Genomic DNA, 13,488 nt, shown 5'->3' with positions numbered 1-13,488 from the left:
GGGCCGGGGCGGTGGGTGAGGAACATGGGCGTACTTGGCTTTCTTCCTTCCCCAGCATGGCGAGATGAAGGCTGGGAGGAGAGCGGAGAGAGGGAGCAGCCTGAATGCATCCCAAGGAGAAGCGCGAGGGGGAAAGGTGTTGTTGAAGCTGAAGGACGCTGTTGGTACAAGGATAAATAGACGTAAGCTGGACGTAAGTACACAAGATGCTGGAGAATGAAGTTGTAGAGTGTTAGGAAAGTGTATTCTGAAACAGCTTTCTAAAGAAACAGAGGCAAAAAGTGGTTTCTGACTTGATTTGCAAATGGGTGATGGAGCGATGGGGCTCTTGTGGAGTGTGGGCTTCTGGGTTTTAAATGGAACATTCGTGCTTTCACCCTAAAAAAAAACAAAACAACCCCAACCCCAAGACAACCAATCAAAGAAAGACCCCAAAAAAACAAAAGCTCAAAGGATCTCAAGGGAATACTTTGTAAGCACCATCGGTGGAGTCTTTTGTGGAGTTTGTGCATCTCGTGTCTGTGGTTGGAAGGAGCAGTCGCATGGCACGGAACGTTGCCCTTCGTGCTGCCTGTCCTGCGTGGTGCAGAGCCATCACCCAAAGGGGCATCTGCTGAGACAGACAGTGACAGGACTCTTTGGGGAGATTTATTTCTAAAGGAGAAAACCCTTTTCAGTGAGTAGCAGGAAGAAGTCACCTTGTAAACCAGCAAAGCAGCACAGCTCTGAAGTGGTGCTATTATGAAAGGTTTACATAACGTTTGTGCAATTCTAGCAGTGCCATGCCATGGCCTCTCCATGGACGTGCAGGGATTCACTCTGAAGTGCCCTCTCCCTTTGCTGGGGGTCCCTGCTGTGCATCTGAACACGGAGTGCTTTGTGTTAGATTAATTTCCAAATGTGCTTCTAGGCACAAAGAGGCGAGTACGTCAGAGCAGCGCACATCCACTTGTGCCTTGCTTCAAACTGCGCTGTATAACGTGACTGTAACGCTATCCTGGCTGTGGGTTGACTTTGCAGTTAAGAAGGAGAAAAAGCAGCAAATAAGGAGCGCATTATGTTTCTCTGTATGTCGAAGAATGACTGTCATGGTGAGCTAGCAAATCTTGTTGTAATTGGCACAGAGGAATTTTGCCAAAGTCATGGAAGCGAAGCGGTTTGTTACTTGCCTTTGCAGACTTGAGAGAGATCTGTCTTGGATATCCTCTTGTTGACCTTATTAAGTTATCTTTCAAGTCTTTAGAAGGTCACGGAGACAATCATTAATATTAGGTTGATTTGATGGCTGAAAGGTAATAAGTGTTTCCTGCTTATCAGATTGGGTTTTGAAAGGACTTTGAGTCGCTTGATTTGTTTATCTTTTGAAATCAGTAAGGCCCTTGGTGAGAGGGATTTTGTATTTCTCGTTCCATGACATATGGTTTGCTCTCTGATGAGGCTTGGAGGCTGAGCTCTACAGAAAGCAACAAATCAGGAAATTCTCAAGTCCAGCTCCCAGCTAATTTGGCCATGCTGTGGGCCTTGGACATCTGACGCTGTAACGCTTTATGACATGAACAATAACATATTAACATTCCCTTTTACCGGAAAACTAAAAATAGAAATTGAGGCATGTGCAGAGCTTGGTTGGATGACAAGCCAAATCCTGTAAACATGGCTTGGCACGGTAAGGATTGCATTGACCTCGGCGGGGCTTTGATTGCTTGCAGTTCAAAACAGCGCGGCGGTGTTTGCAGGGTTGTGGCATGAGCTTGTAGTAGGACTAACATCACGGTGCTGCTGTCAGGGGCTTTTCTGATTCTTGACCATTTCTTGGATTACTTCATGCTGAAACCTTAGGCAGCGTCAGCAAAATCATCTTTTTGCTGGCCCTCCATCTGGGATTTAACACTATAGCCATTCTCAAAGCTGGTGGGTCGTTGTGAAGTCATTTAACACGAAATCCACTCATTATTTAATGTGCTCACTGTGTGTCATCGCACAAAAAAACCCTACAGAATTTCCTATTCCGGACTGTCTGAAGACAGATTAGATGTCACCCCTTTCTGTGGCTGAGCAGGAATTGGGACTAAATGGACCTACCTTGGATGTCTGAGCATGTAAAACAGGAAGCAGAGAGAAGAGACAGCTTCTTGTGTCCAGCCAGGTGCATCGGTTGCTCGAGGTGATGGTTGTTTTCAAAAGAACTGCTATTTATTCCCTTGCCTAAACTTCTGTATTGCCAGCTGTATTTCAGTTATACTGCTGTAGCTGTGCATATTGCTGTAGCTGTGCATATTGCTGTAGCTGTGCATATTGCTGAGAGATACAGTGATAAATAATACATGTATAAGGAACTGCTCGGAAAGGAAAATAAAGGAAGAATGAAAGTGAAGCTGGATGTGATGCTCTCTGTTAGGTTTTGCAGACTATAAGCAATTGGCAAAGATTTAGATGGTGTTCAATGGATCTGCTGTGCTGAGATGCTGAAGTTGTCCTTTATAGACAGTGGTCCATACCACAGTGTCTATACCATACCACAGTGAACAGGCTTGCAGAATAGACCATAATCCAGCACCAAACAGCAACAAAATGTTGGAGGAGATAAAGTAATGTAGGAAATCCTTTTTCTGTCCCAGGAGTGTTCTGTAAGGCACTTTCCTGGTTTGGAGCTAGGAGATGCAATTGGCCATTGACTTCATTGTGCTGAGCTTTGGATCTGTAGGTGTTGCTGCTGCAGGCAGGAAAGGTGTTGCAGCTGTTTTGGTCTGGTATCACAAGCTGGCTTTTCCATAAGGCTGCTAAGTGCCCCCTGCATGTGCAGGTACTTGGCCCAGGGCCTCCTCTTTGCTTCGTTGAAGCAAGCAGAAAGGCAACAGCAGTTTCCAGGGAGCCGGCTCATGTGCTCCTTGCAGGATCTGTGGTTACAAGGCAGCCTGTGTGGGTGATCAGATTGAAAGGCAGAAGAAAAGGTAGTCGTTTTGTGTATAACTTATGTGCAATAATAATAAGTAAATGGTTTAAAAAAAGAGAAAGATTTAATTTTGCTTTGGTGAACGGAACCAAAACGGAAGTTTTACAGCACAGCTCGGACCTGAAGACATTTCTGTATTTGTTTTGGTGTGGTTGTGATTGTTATGGAAATATATTTTGAGGTGAATGGACTTGGTTTTAGGTGACCTTGAGTGAGTGTTGGCGATCAGTTACTGAAGGAGGCATATGTTACTAATTTTTTTGAGCTTTATGAAAGAGAGCCCCACTTATGGTATATATAAATGGGCTTTCTTATCTCAGTAAAGTTAGCTGCTTGAGGGAGTATGCTCTGTAGGGCAGGGATACTGTGAGAATGGATTTCAGCAGTGATCAAATAGGTTTTATCTCATGAAATCAACACTGCATGAAATTTTATTTTAGAATATTGATACTCTTTGCTGTGGGCCAGATGCAGCCCAGGCTGGCACAGCTAATTCACTTTGGCTATGCTCCAGCAGAGCATCCTGTTTCAGCAAAGTGATTAAGCATGTGCTTATCTTTAAGCATACAGCTAAATCCTGGTGATTTCACTGCTTCTCTGTGTTGGGGCATCTCGACCAGGGGACAGGACAGCCACAAGGAGAGAGCTTGCAGCTCCACCTTCCTTTTTCAGGACTTCTCCTGTTTTAGAGCTAGGTCTGTTATTAGAGAGGTGGTGGGGTGACATAGGCTTGGGTTGACCCTGGAGGGGTTTGGTGTCTCCAGGTGATCCTGGCTGGCCCTGCTTCAGGCCATGCTGTTCTTGGGCACATTGCTGGGGCTGTGGGTGAGAGTGGAGTTGAGCTTCCCAGGCAGCCCTCAGTCGGGTGGTGTGCTGCACTTGGGAGACTTCATCTTGGTGTGGAGGTGCTTGCCCTTCTTGCTATGGGAGGAAAGGTGATATTGGCTGCTCTGCCTTGCAGGAAGACTGGCAGATGCTTGCAGGTAGATGCACGGCCTGCTTGGAGCTGCGTGCAGTGTGAGATGGCTCTACAGCTGGTGCAGAGTCCATGTGTGCGCTTTGCTTGCAGGCTGGGGCCTCTGTGCTGCAAGTGCTTGAGCTCCAGGTGAGCACAGTGAGGAAGCTCTTAAGAAGTTTGCTTTAGCAAATTAAAACCTATCCGTCCCTAAAATTATTTGTTGTGTTAGATGCTGAGACTGTCAGGGCCTTTGTGGTTGGTCTGAGCTTTGTGCATCTGAGCAGACAGCAGGGCTCCATCCTCCTGAATGTGTGGGAGAATAGGGCCGAAGGCTGTGAGGTGCAGGAGGGAAGATCAGACGCAGGAAAGGAAAAATCTGGGGATGTTAGTTCACCTCAGGAGTGTTTCAGTGTAAAGAAATAATTAGAATGTTTTGGAAAATAAGTTGCTTTTTCTATTTCAAAATTTCCAGGAAAGCAAAACAACCTTCTCTTCCCTTCACTTTAAATCCCACCTGTTTTGTTTTTTTCCTAGAAAAAAAAACAAACGTGAAATTCATTAGCATGTGGTGAAAGCAATGTAGCGACGTCATCTTGATTTAAAATCTGTTTTAAATCTTAACATGATGGAGCCAGAATCCTAACTGCAAATAACCTTGCTTTCGTGGGTATAAGGCTGGCTGTCAACGTTATTTGAACATCTCTATTTTTAGTTGGTCAACATCTTTTGTAACAATATTATTTGAAAAGAAAGGTGGAGGCAGAAGGAAAGAATTGGATGTTATTCATGCTAGAAGCCAAATGCAGCTCGCTTTGCTCAGAGATAGCTCTGGTGACTGGAGAGGAAAGCGAGCAGAGCTTGGTGCCCATGGGAGCTGAGTGCACTGCTAACCTCGTGCCATATCCTCAGCAGGTGCTTCTGGTGCTCTTGCTTCTTGCTGTGCTGTTTTCTGACGGTGGGAAATACTGCTAAATATTAATTGTATGATTCTTGCCCATCGCTTATGTCATCCTGCTGAATGTCTGTTTAGATACAGTATTTTCTGTAGTGCAGCCTGGGCGTTCAGCTCCTGCGGTCTCCTACTGACAGTCAAATAAGAGAGTTAAACCGGTTTCTTTCCTAGGACTTGGGATCCAAATATTGTAATCCTAGCATTTAATAAGGGCAGCGAAGGCGATCCTGTAACATCCCCGTGAACCTCATTGCTGCTGCCACTGTGTTGAATATAATGTTTTTGTTTGGGTTGCTTAGTGAAGCTCTGGTGCTAAGCAGCACTGCCTGCCTGAAGTTTTCCTCCTGCTGCCGATCTGTGTGTCTACTTGATAATTGGAAAAGCTAAAAAGTTCTTTTGAGGTTTCGATGTGCAGGGAGTATTTGACTACTTGGCTTCAAAGTACGCTCTGGTATGAGACGACAGATGCAGGAGAATTAAGTGAAACTGTTCTGTCTGCTTTGGCCACTTGCTCCCCTCTTGCTCTTATGTGTTTGAGCCCAGAATGGACCTGTACGAGGATTTATTGACCCCTTTTCATTTGCGTTGCCAGCTTCATCCACACCCTAATATATCAGATCATGGTTGCTTTCAGGTAGGAAGGACAAGCATGCTGTAGCCGGAATGTGTTAGGAACCGAAACTGTAACTCTGCTAGGAGTGAGTGCCATTCCTTTGCCAGTTCCAAACTAGGCTTCATGAAATTCCCACGTGATTCGTATTTTGTGGTGGAGTTCATTTCTTACATGCAAATGGTACGCAGCATTAGAGCTCACCAACAAATTCACTTTGACCATTATTTGTTGCGGTCAAATTAAAAATCACCCGCTGTGCTGCTCAATCATCTTTTGCTGCTTTTGGTATCTGAGTGATTGACTGTACTGTGATGGGAGTCTGCCACCAAAATATAATCCATTGGTTAGATCTGTATGGGCAGCATGGAGGCAGTGCAGAAGCTCTCAGGGGCAGATTGTGGAGCATTCTCTGGTCTTTCGTGCTGTTTGAGCGTGAATTGCTTTTGGCTGTGTGCTGCTGAGCCTCCCAGCTGGGAGGGCCGTCTTAAGAGCATCTTGGTTGCCTCCTCCTCTGACCTTGGGCAAGCCAGGATGGGTCTGAAAGCAAAAGCAGGAATCCTGTTTCAGTGTTTCTTGGGAACCGTAAGTTAAGATTGGAAACAATATACCAGAGAAAGGCAGATGTGACTGAGAAAGTTTCTGGTAATGTTTTGAGGCTGTAGTTAACTAAGGCTAATTTAATCCACTGGCCAGAAAAAACAGAGGCAGAGGCTGAAGCGCCCAGAACCCTGCTGGTAATGGCCTGTCAGCTGGACACATCACTTGTGCTCTTACTGCTTGCTCCAAATGATCCCTCCCCAGGTTGGGCTGGACAGAGATTCAGCAATGACCAGGCTTCACTTATAGCCAAGCAGGCAACAAATTTGCGCTGAAGAGAGCCCACAAATACATGACACTTTTATCTTACTACATTTTATGCCTGTCTGTAGCTAGAATCCAGTTTGCTAACGTCAGCATAAATAGGTTTTTCCCTTGACTTCTTCCCTGCCATTAATCCACGCAGTTGTTGAAGGTGAAGCACAAATTCTCTGAAATTGAAGTGCCAGTCCCCTTTCTCCTGTACATGTCCACATAGCTTGGTAGAGGCTATGAATATGCAAAAACGAGCCTAATTTATGGCCAGCGTGGTTGACCAGGATTAAATCAAAGCAGGACTGAGCAGAAGTTTTTACTCAACCACCCCCCCCCCCACACACAGTTTGATTGTAAAAACTCAGGTTTGGTTTACTCTCTAGAGCCAGCTCTGGGTAGAATTACATTTTGAGTGCCTGATACCGTGGGCTCGGCTGTCAAATGAAGGCCAGCCAAATCCCAGTCATCTTGTGCCGTGTGCCCCTTGGCAGGTTGATGTGTAGTCTTTCTATCTGAGATGCTTATTTTGTTTCATAGTCTGTTCTCTTTTCTTTTTCCCTCCCCACCACTTTCAGATGTTTGTTGCCGAGGAGAATGTAGATTTTCGGATACACGTGGAGAACCAAACACGAGCAAGAGACGACGTGAGCAGGAAGCAGCTCCGGCTCTATCAGCTGTACAGCAGGACAAGCGGGAAGCACATCCAAGTGCTGGGCAGGAGGATCAGCGCCAAAGGAGAAGACGGAGATAAATATGGTAAGAATATTTACTGGGATCCCCCAGACTTCAGTTCAAAAGCTTTAATTCACAGTGTTGGCCCGAGAACCTCCTGGGAGAAAAATGAGAAGAGCAATAAAATGCAGAGGATCACAGGGAGGAAAAAAAAACCTTTAACAGATTAAGAACGTGGAATTTGCTGCGTTAGAGTGGGCTGTCAGCCCAGCTCCCAGCTGCGGGCAGCTCCAACCCGTGGTACTGGTGTGCCACTGTTTCTGAGTGCATGATGATGCTTGAAGACAAAAATCTTTCTCTGCCTAGCAGGTGAGCGTGCAGCTTTCCTCGTGTTATTTATGTGATGTCGGTGTTGGTCACTTAGATGTTCTTTCCTTATGAACTGTGGCCCTTGGCTTAGTGACTTGGAAACTGTGGTTGTGAACTGGGCTTGAGGGTGGAAGAATCCCAGTGCTTGAGTGAAGCATCCTTTCATCTTTCTAGGGGAGAGTGTTTGGTTTGAGCTGAAATTAAGCAGACTTCAGAGCTTTAAGAGTGCTTAAGTTGAATCCTGAGGCACGTAGATCCTACAGGAGCACGAATAACTTACACAAGCTGGCAGTGCATTCAGTAATTTCCATCTGAATCTGCATACAAGCATCATGATAGAAGTGCTGGTTGGAGACTGAACTATAAAAAAATTTCCTCATCTTTGTACACTGGGAGATGCCTTTGGCAGAGGTACTTTCGCTTGACTTTTTTTAGGCCTGATTCACGGTTGCTGGAAGGGTTTTAGGGCTGTTTTGAGAAATGGTCCTTTTTCCCTTACGGACACACAGTCCACAGGTGTTGCTGTGGACGTGTGCAGGTGTGTCAGCCAGCATGCAAATTCACATGAGGTTCACCTCATGTGCAGCAATGGTGGAGGTGGAGGTGGGGTACGATTCGTCCCAGATGGAGGGCAGGTCAAAATGTGAGAACTGTTATTTCATCCATCAGTGGCCTTCAGACAAGTTGACGTACCGTCCATGGTCATCATTTTGCCTGCTTTGGCAGGGGGTTGGATTTGATGATCTCTGGAGGTCTCTTCCAACCCCTGCAATTCTGTGATTCTGTAACGAGAGGGGCACAGAATTGTAGGGCTTGGAAGGGACCTCCAGAGATCATCTGCCGTGGCAGAAATGTGTAGAGTTGTGCCACTGGAGGTGTCAGCTCAGAGGTACCTGGCTGTTGTGAAATGAACCCCCAAGGCTGTCTGCCAACTCACCCTGTCACTCAGAAAAAGCCCTGCCCTGTGGGTTCATCAGCGTTGTCCTTTGTCATTCCAAAATTTCCAGATGAAACAGCAGTGCAAAGTGCCACGTGGCTGCTAATTATTGTGTCATTTCATTGCATTCATCCTCTTAAGGTTTGATATGTAAACTAATCACTGCACGTTAGCTGCTGGCGTCCCAGGAAGCACTCTTGCCTGCAGTGAATGTCAGGTAACGTGATGCAGTTTTCTTCTCCGTGAAAGAAGGCAGCATTTACAGTGGGATGCAGCAGGGAAGTGTGCCCGTGAGCAGCTGACAAGTGCTAATTTATGTGTCAAAGCCCATCTTGTCCCCTTCATACATATACAATCATGTCTGAACAACAAATCCTAGCGCAGGAGAGTGCTCGTGACCAGTGGAGAAGCTGCACAATCACAGAGCTTTACATTTCCAGTCTGAGGAGCTCTGTGGTGTGCACATCGCTGCTTGCCACCAAATGCACTCCTGGTTGCTGGAATCCCTCTAAAAACCCGACATGCTCTGACCGTTGAGGCCATTTGCTAACACCCCTGCCTGCTCCCTCCCCCTCTCCTACTAATAAAACTCCTTGATGTGTCAAGCTGCAAAGCCTTCCCATTTCTAGCTATGCTGAAAGGTTATGGAAATCTGTTCATCATCTTGCCTGGCACAGGAACACTTAGAGCATGATAATCGGGTAGACAGTGAGGTGGGGCATGGAGGTCCAGGATGTGACCATGCAGAGCTCCTAGCTGTGATAATGAAGGGGGGAGAGATGTCAGAGTTACTGAAGTGAGAACCATCTGTGTTACAGCCAAAACTGGATACAAAGGCAATGACACAGGATTCATTATGTGCTGGGAACCCCTCCCCCAGAGGCATTATTATGGAGTAACCTTTGATCAAGACCAGAGAGAGGCTTAAACCAGGTCCGGGGATCTGAACAGTTGTGAACTTTTGATCCAAATCTCGGTGCTGCTGGTCAGATCTGCCTCTGAAGGAGGACACCTTTCCCTCTTAAGCAGCAGATGGCTGTTTTTCCTACTGCCCTTTTTCTCTTCTTTCCTCTTTTTCCTGCCTTTAAGTTGGCACAGTGAGTCAGAGCTTAGCATTTGGGAGTGCCCGGTTCCCACTTCTTTTCTTGGCTGCAGACGATACAGTCTCCCACAGCTTTTCCCCTGTCTTAACCCAGTCCCCACGGAAAGGCGAGATCATGGTGGAGGTGATGCGAATCGCTGTTGGAAGGATTACAGAGGCTGAGTGTCAGCCCAGGGAAGGCTTTGAGAGGACGAGCAGAAGCCAATATCTGAGAAAAGGCAACAGATGTGGGAAAAGGTGCCTGTGGAGGTGGAACGTGAGCTGGCTCCAGCCCTGCGTTCTCCTGCCTACTCCTTCCTGAACTGCATTTCAAACACGGGCAGGGCTATCTCAGAACGCCTCTGCTGGGCTCCAGCTCTGCAGTCATTGGGGACAGTTGTATCCGTTCAGGCACAAGTACAGGCCATGCAAAGAGGTGCCAAATTGGAAAGCTGTGAGGTGCGAGTGTTACTGAGTGTGCTTCCAGCTCAAAGACTCACTGCTGCAGGGTGTCCGGGCTGGGAGCAGGAGGCTTATCAGAGGTTAGGAGGTGTAGTGTGCAGGGAGCAAGAAGCTGTTTTCTTGGCTTTTCAGAATGGTACTGTGTCCTTCCAAGAACTCGGTCCCATTAAAGGGTAGTAATATTAGGCAAGGGCAGGGCAGCTCAGACTTGGTGTGGGAAGCAGGGCTGACTTTGTTGAGAGAGAGACCATGGCTGTGGTCCATAATGTGCATCTTGAATGATAAGCACTAGTCAGTTTTAAGGCTGGGGAGGCAGTAACATTTTAGCACCTCTTTCCCCCCTCCTCACATACTTTCACAACTGATTAAAGAGCAGTGTGTCCAATTGAAGAGAGGCCTTTTATTTTTTTGCACATATACAGCTTCCAAATGGCTGGCATGTGAGGGTTATTCTGCCTTTGAAGGAATGGAGAGTTGGTTAGTTTTATTGCAAGGTTTTATTGACTTCTGTAAAACTTCTCACCTCTTGGTTGAAGAGAATGCCCAGAAAAGAGGGGAAGTGACAAATCTCAGGCAGTGAATTGCTCGTTTCCAGGCAGCCATCACAAGTACAGCTAAATGACCAAGCAGTGACAGAGCGATCTGCAGGGCCAGGAGAAATCCAGTGGGAGGAAGGCCCCTCAAATGTTTTATCTGGGCCTCCGTGTCCCACGTATGAGGGAAAATGCAACTCTGTGATGCATCCTTTTTTGGCCTGATAATTTGGGTATGTGACGTTTGGCTAATGTGTTGTTCAGGGCCAAGATCTGGCCCCATATGTGGAATTATTAAATGGCAAATTAAGTCAGTTAATAGAATTAATTGAGTCGATGTAAACCTTTTAATCAGATAGATTTGGTCCCTTCTCAGATGCATTAGAATCCATTAACAGATAAGTCAATTATTGGACTAAATTAAATCTAATAATAATGCCTGCTGCTCACAGCTACGCTAATTAATCTAAATACACTTACCTATCTCCCAAGGTTGTGGGTTGTCTTTTTTTTTTTAAAGGCTTAATTGATGTTCCTAAAGTGCTCTGAGATCTTTTAGATAACAGAAGGATCTATGTGAGCAAAATATTATCTCTTAACAGACTATAAACTAATTAAAAGACTGATCTATTTACAGATTGCAGTTTTACTTTAATCTCCTCGACCTATTCGGAAGAGTTTGCATTGGCTCAGAAAAACAATATTCCTGCTATAAGCTTATTATTACTTTACAGGTTCCTAAGTGGTCCTTTCATTCAGAAAATGAAAGGGGGAAGGAGGAAAAACAACCATTAAAGTGCTGACAAAAAAGAAAAGGACCTGGAACCTTTATATTCTACCTCCGATAAATGGTACAGATAGGGAAGAGAGGGATCAGTGACCTGAAACCTTAGATCCTTTCATTTATTTTCATTTCACAAAAGGCAGAAGACATTCTATCCTGTTTGTTCACTATCTTTGTATCCGGTGCAGTTGGTGAGAGAGCTCTTTTGGTTGGGTGAAGGCATTTTTTGCCTCATTTGTATTTCACAGCCATGTGATTTTTGTTTTAAAGTGCCTACCGTTGTCCTGAGGGCCAAAGCACAGTGATAGACATGCGGACAGATGTGAGGGACATTTGTGGGGTGTTTGAGCTCACCCTCCACTAACTCCACAGAGAGTTAATTTTTATTTACGGCAAGTACTTGGCTGACCATGAGGCAAGGATGTGGTATATGCAGGTGGGTTATTAGTTAGCCAGCGCTGGGTCTATCCCAGTTAAAGAAATCTCTTGTAGTTTATAAGGTGGGAGGCTTTCTCCAAGGATGTCCCACACAAGGGGCACAGCACGTAGGTGTGCTCTCTCTCCTTCCTGGCATCCTGTTGGCTCCCAGTGTTCTTGGCTGCCCAGGTCCAGCAAGGTGCCTTTGAGAACTCCCTCTGATCTCGGTGGCGTTAAGCTCAGGACTCAACAAACACTCCCAAAACAGGTTTTTGGAGACGGACAAAGCATGTGTTTGCTTACAGGGTCAGAAAATCTGGGATCAGGCAGCCCAAGAAGGAAAGCAAAGTCAAGAGGTGTCGTGCACGATGAAACTGGACGTATCACAGGTGTTGGTGGTGCTAACACATGCTCCATGCACGTGTTCTTTTTTGGTCGGCTCTTAAGCTCTGAAAGTTCCAGTTGGCAGCTACAAACATACAGGAGAAGCCAAGTGCTGGGGGAGGTGGGTGCCTCCATCCCAGGGTCACCGTGCCTGGTGGTGTGCATACAGCCAGCTGTCCCACTGCTGCTCTAGCTGGAGCTTCCCAGAGATGCCAGTGGACAAGCCCATGGAGAGCACATTACAGCTGTCTAGACATAAGCCACGCTCCATCCCGCCAGAGATTTCATTTGTGGTAGAAATGGGCTCTGTTCCACGAGGAGGTGTAATATGTGCGGAAAATATTATTATAGCAAAATAGCCTCCTTTAATTGACTCGAAATTTTGCAGGATTCCTTCCTAGGTTTGGGTAATCCTGTGCTCTCCAGAATTAATGAGCTGACATAGCACTTCTTCAGGTTTGGCAGCTTGACAGCTAATTTAGAACTCCCTAAACTCATTTCACTAATGACTCCCATTTGTTCTATCTCAAAGCCTGGAAACAAATGCAAAATACCAGCGCCATTGTCCCATCCTTAGCAAGTCATTCTTTCCCCTCAGTGTTTCTGGCACCTTAACAGCAAGCTGCCTTGGGAAAACTGATTAACCCTTTCCCTTCCTGGAATAATTAAAATCAATTTTGATCCCCTTGGGAAGGTCAGGAAGGAAAACTGAGCTCGTTGTGGCTGGAAGGCATGGAATTAACCTGCGAGAAAGATGGCAGGTGTAGCCCAAGTAGTGGCTGCAGCTTGTTAAATATAGCTGTATTTCCACAAGCTCTGCATTCAGAAACCTGCTTCTCGTCCCAGGAACCAGGTATGTGCAAAAGGACCTGCCCAGCCCAGTGCAGATCAGCCAGCGAGCCTGAATGCACCGCGCTTCGCCTTGTAATTTGGTCAGCCGAGACATCAGCGTGGCTGTTTCCTATTTAAACTACGTATTGCTGCCTCCCGTCTCTTCCCATTACAGTTTTGACATGACAACAAGACAAATAATTTTTTTAAAAGACCTTTTATCTTCTCAACCATTTATTTTCACTTACTTAGCCCGAGGGCAGAGCTGACCTCAGCGTAAGCGCTGATCATTCACCATGGCAGCTGTACAGTCAGATGGATCCTGGTGATTGGCCCGAGCCCGAGAAGCCTTCGCTGTCCAGCTGCTGCGTTAGGTCTCGTTTTTTTCCCCCCTCTTGCCCAACATCTTGCAGGCTTTATTATTACTGTTTTTTCCCTCGGAACGTCTCCCCGTGCAGCCGGGCGGTGTGCTGGGCTGGATGCGGCCCTGCCTTGGCCGCAGGTGCGGGGAGCAGCGCGGCTTTGTGCAGCCCCGGCACGGCGCTGGGCCGGACCTCCCAGGCTTCCCCGTGCAGTGAGGGGGCTCGGCTGCCATCACCTTCCAGTTGACTCTGAAAGGTTCAGCAGCCACGTGAAATATGTTGTAATCATCTTATACAAACCATCTGTACATCTGAGACTTTTTTTTTT

The 13,488-nt window shown here is 46.4% G+C and overlaps 1 protein-coding gene across 1 annotated transcript in view; it reads left to right on the top strand.

Moving 5' to 3' along the window:
* The first annotated feature begins 6 nt into the window (after nucleotides 1–6).
* FGF18 (fibroblast growth factor 18) overlaps nucleotides 7–13,488 on the top strand; it is a 49,431-nt gene continuing 35,949 nt past the window's right edge. Inside the window, exons 1-2 of the mRNA XM_010718873.3 lie at nucleotides 7–193; nucleotides 6,904–7,084. Coding sequence (XP_010717175.2) covers nucleotides 65–193; nucleotides 6,904–7,084 — 310 coding nt within the window. The 5' untranslated portion in view covers nucleotides 7–64. The remainder of the gene's footprint in view (nucleotides 194–6,903; nucleotides 7,085–13,488) is intronic.

The sequence above is a fragment of the Meleagris gallopavo genome, chromosome 15 (assembly GCF_000146605.3).
Source record: "Meleagris gallopavo isolate NT-WF06-2002-E0010 breed Aviagen turkey brand Nicholas breeding stock chromosome 15, Turkey_5.1, whole genome shotgun sequence".
NCBI lineage: Eukaryota > Metazoa > Chordata > Aves > Galliformes > Phasianidae > Meleagris > Meleagris gallopavo.
Note: the sequence above shows the minus strand (reverse complement) of the source record. Positions and strands in the feature narration are given on the sequence as shown.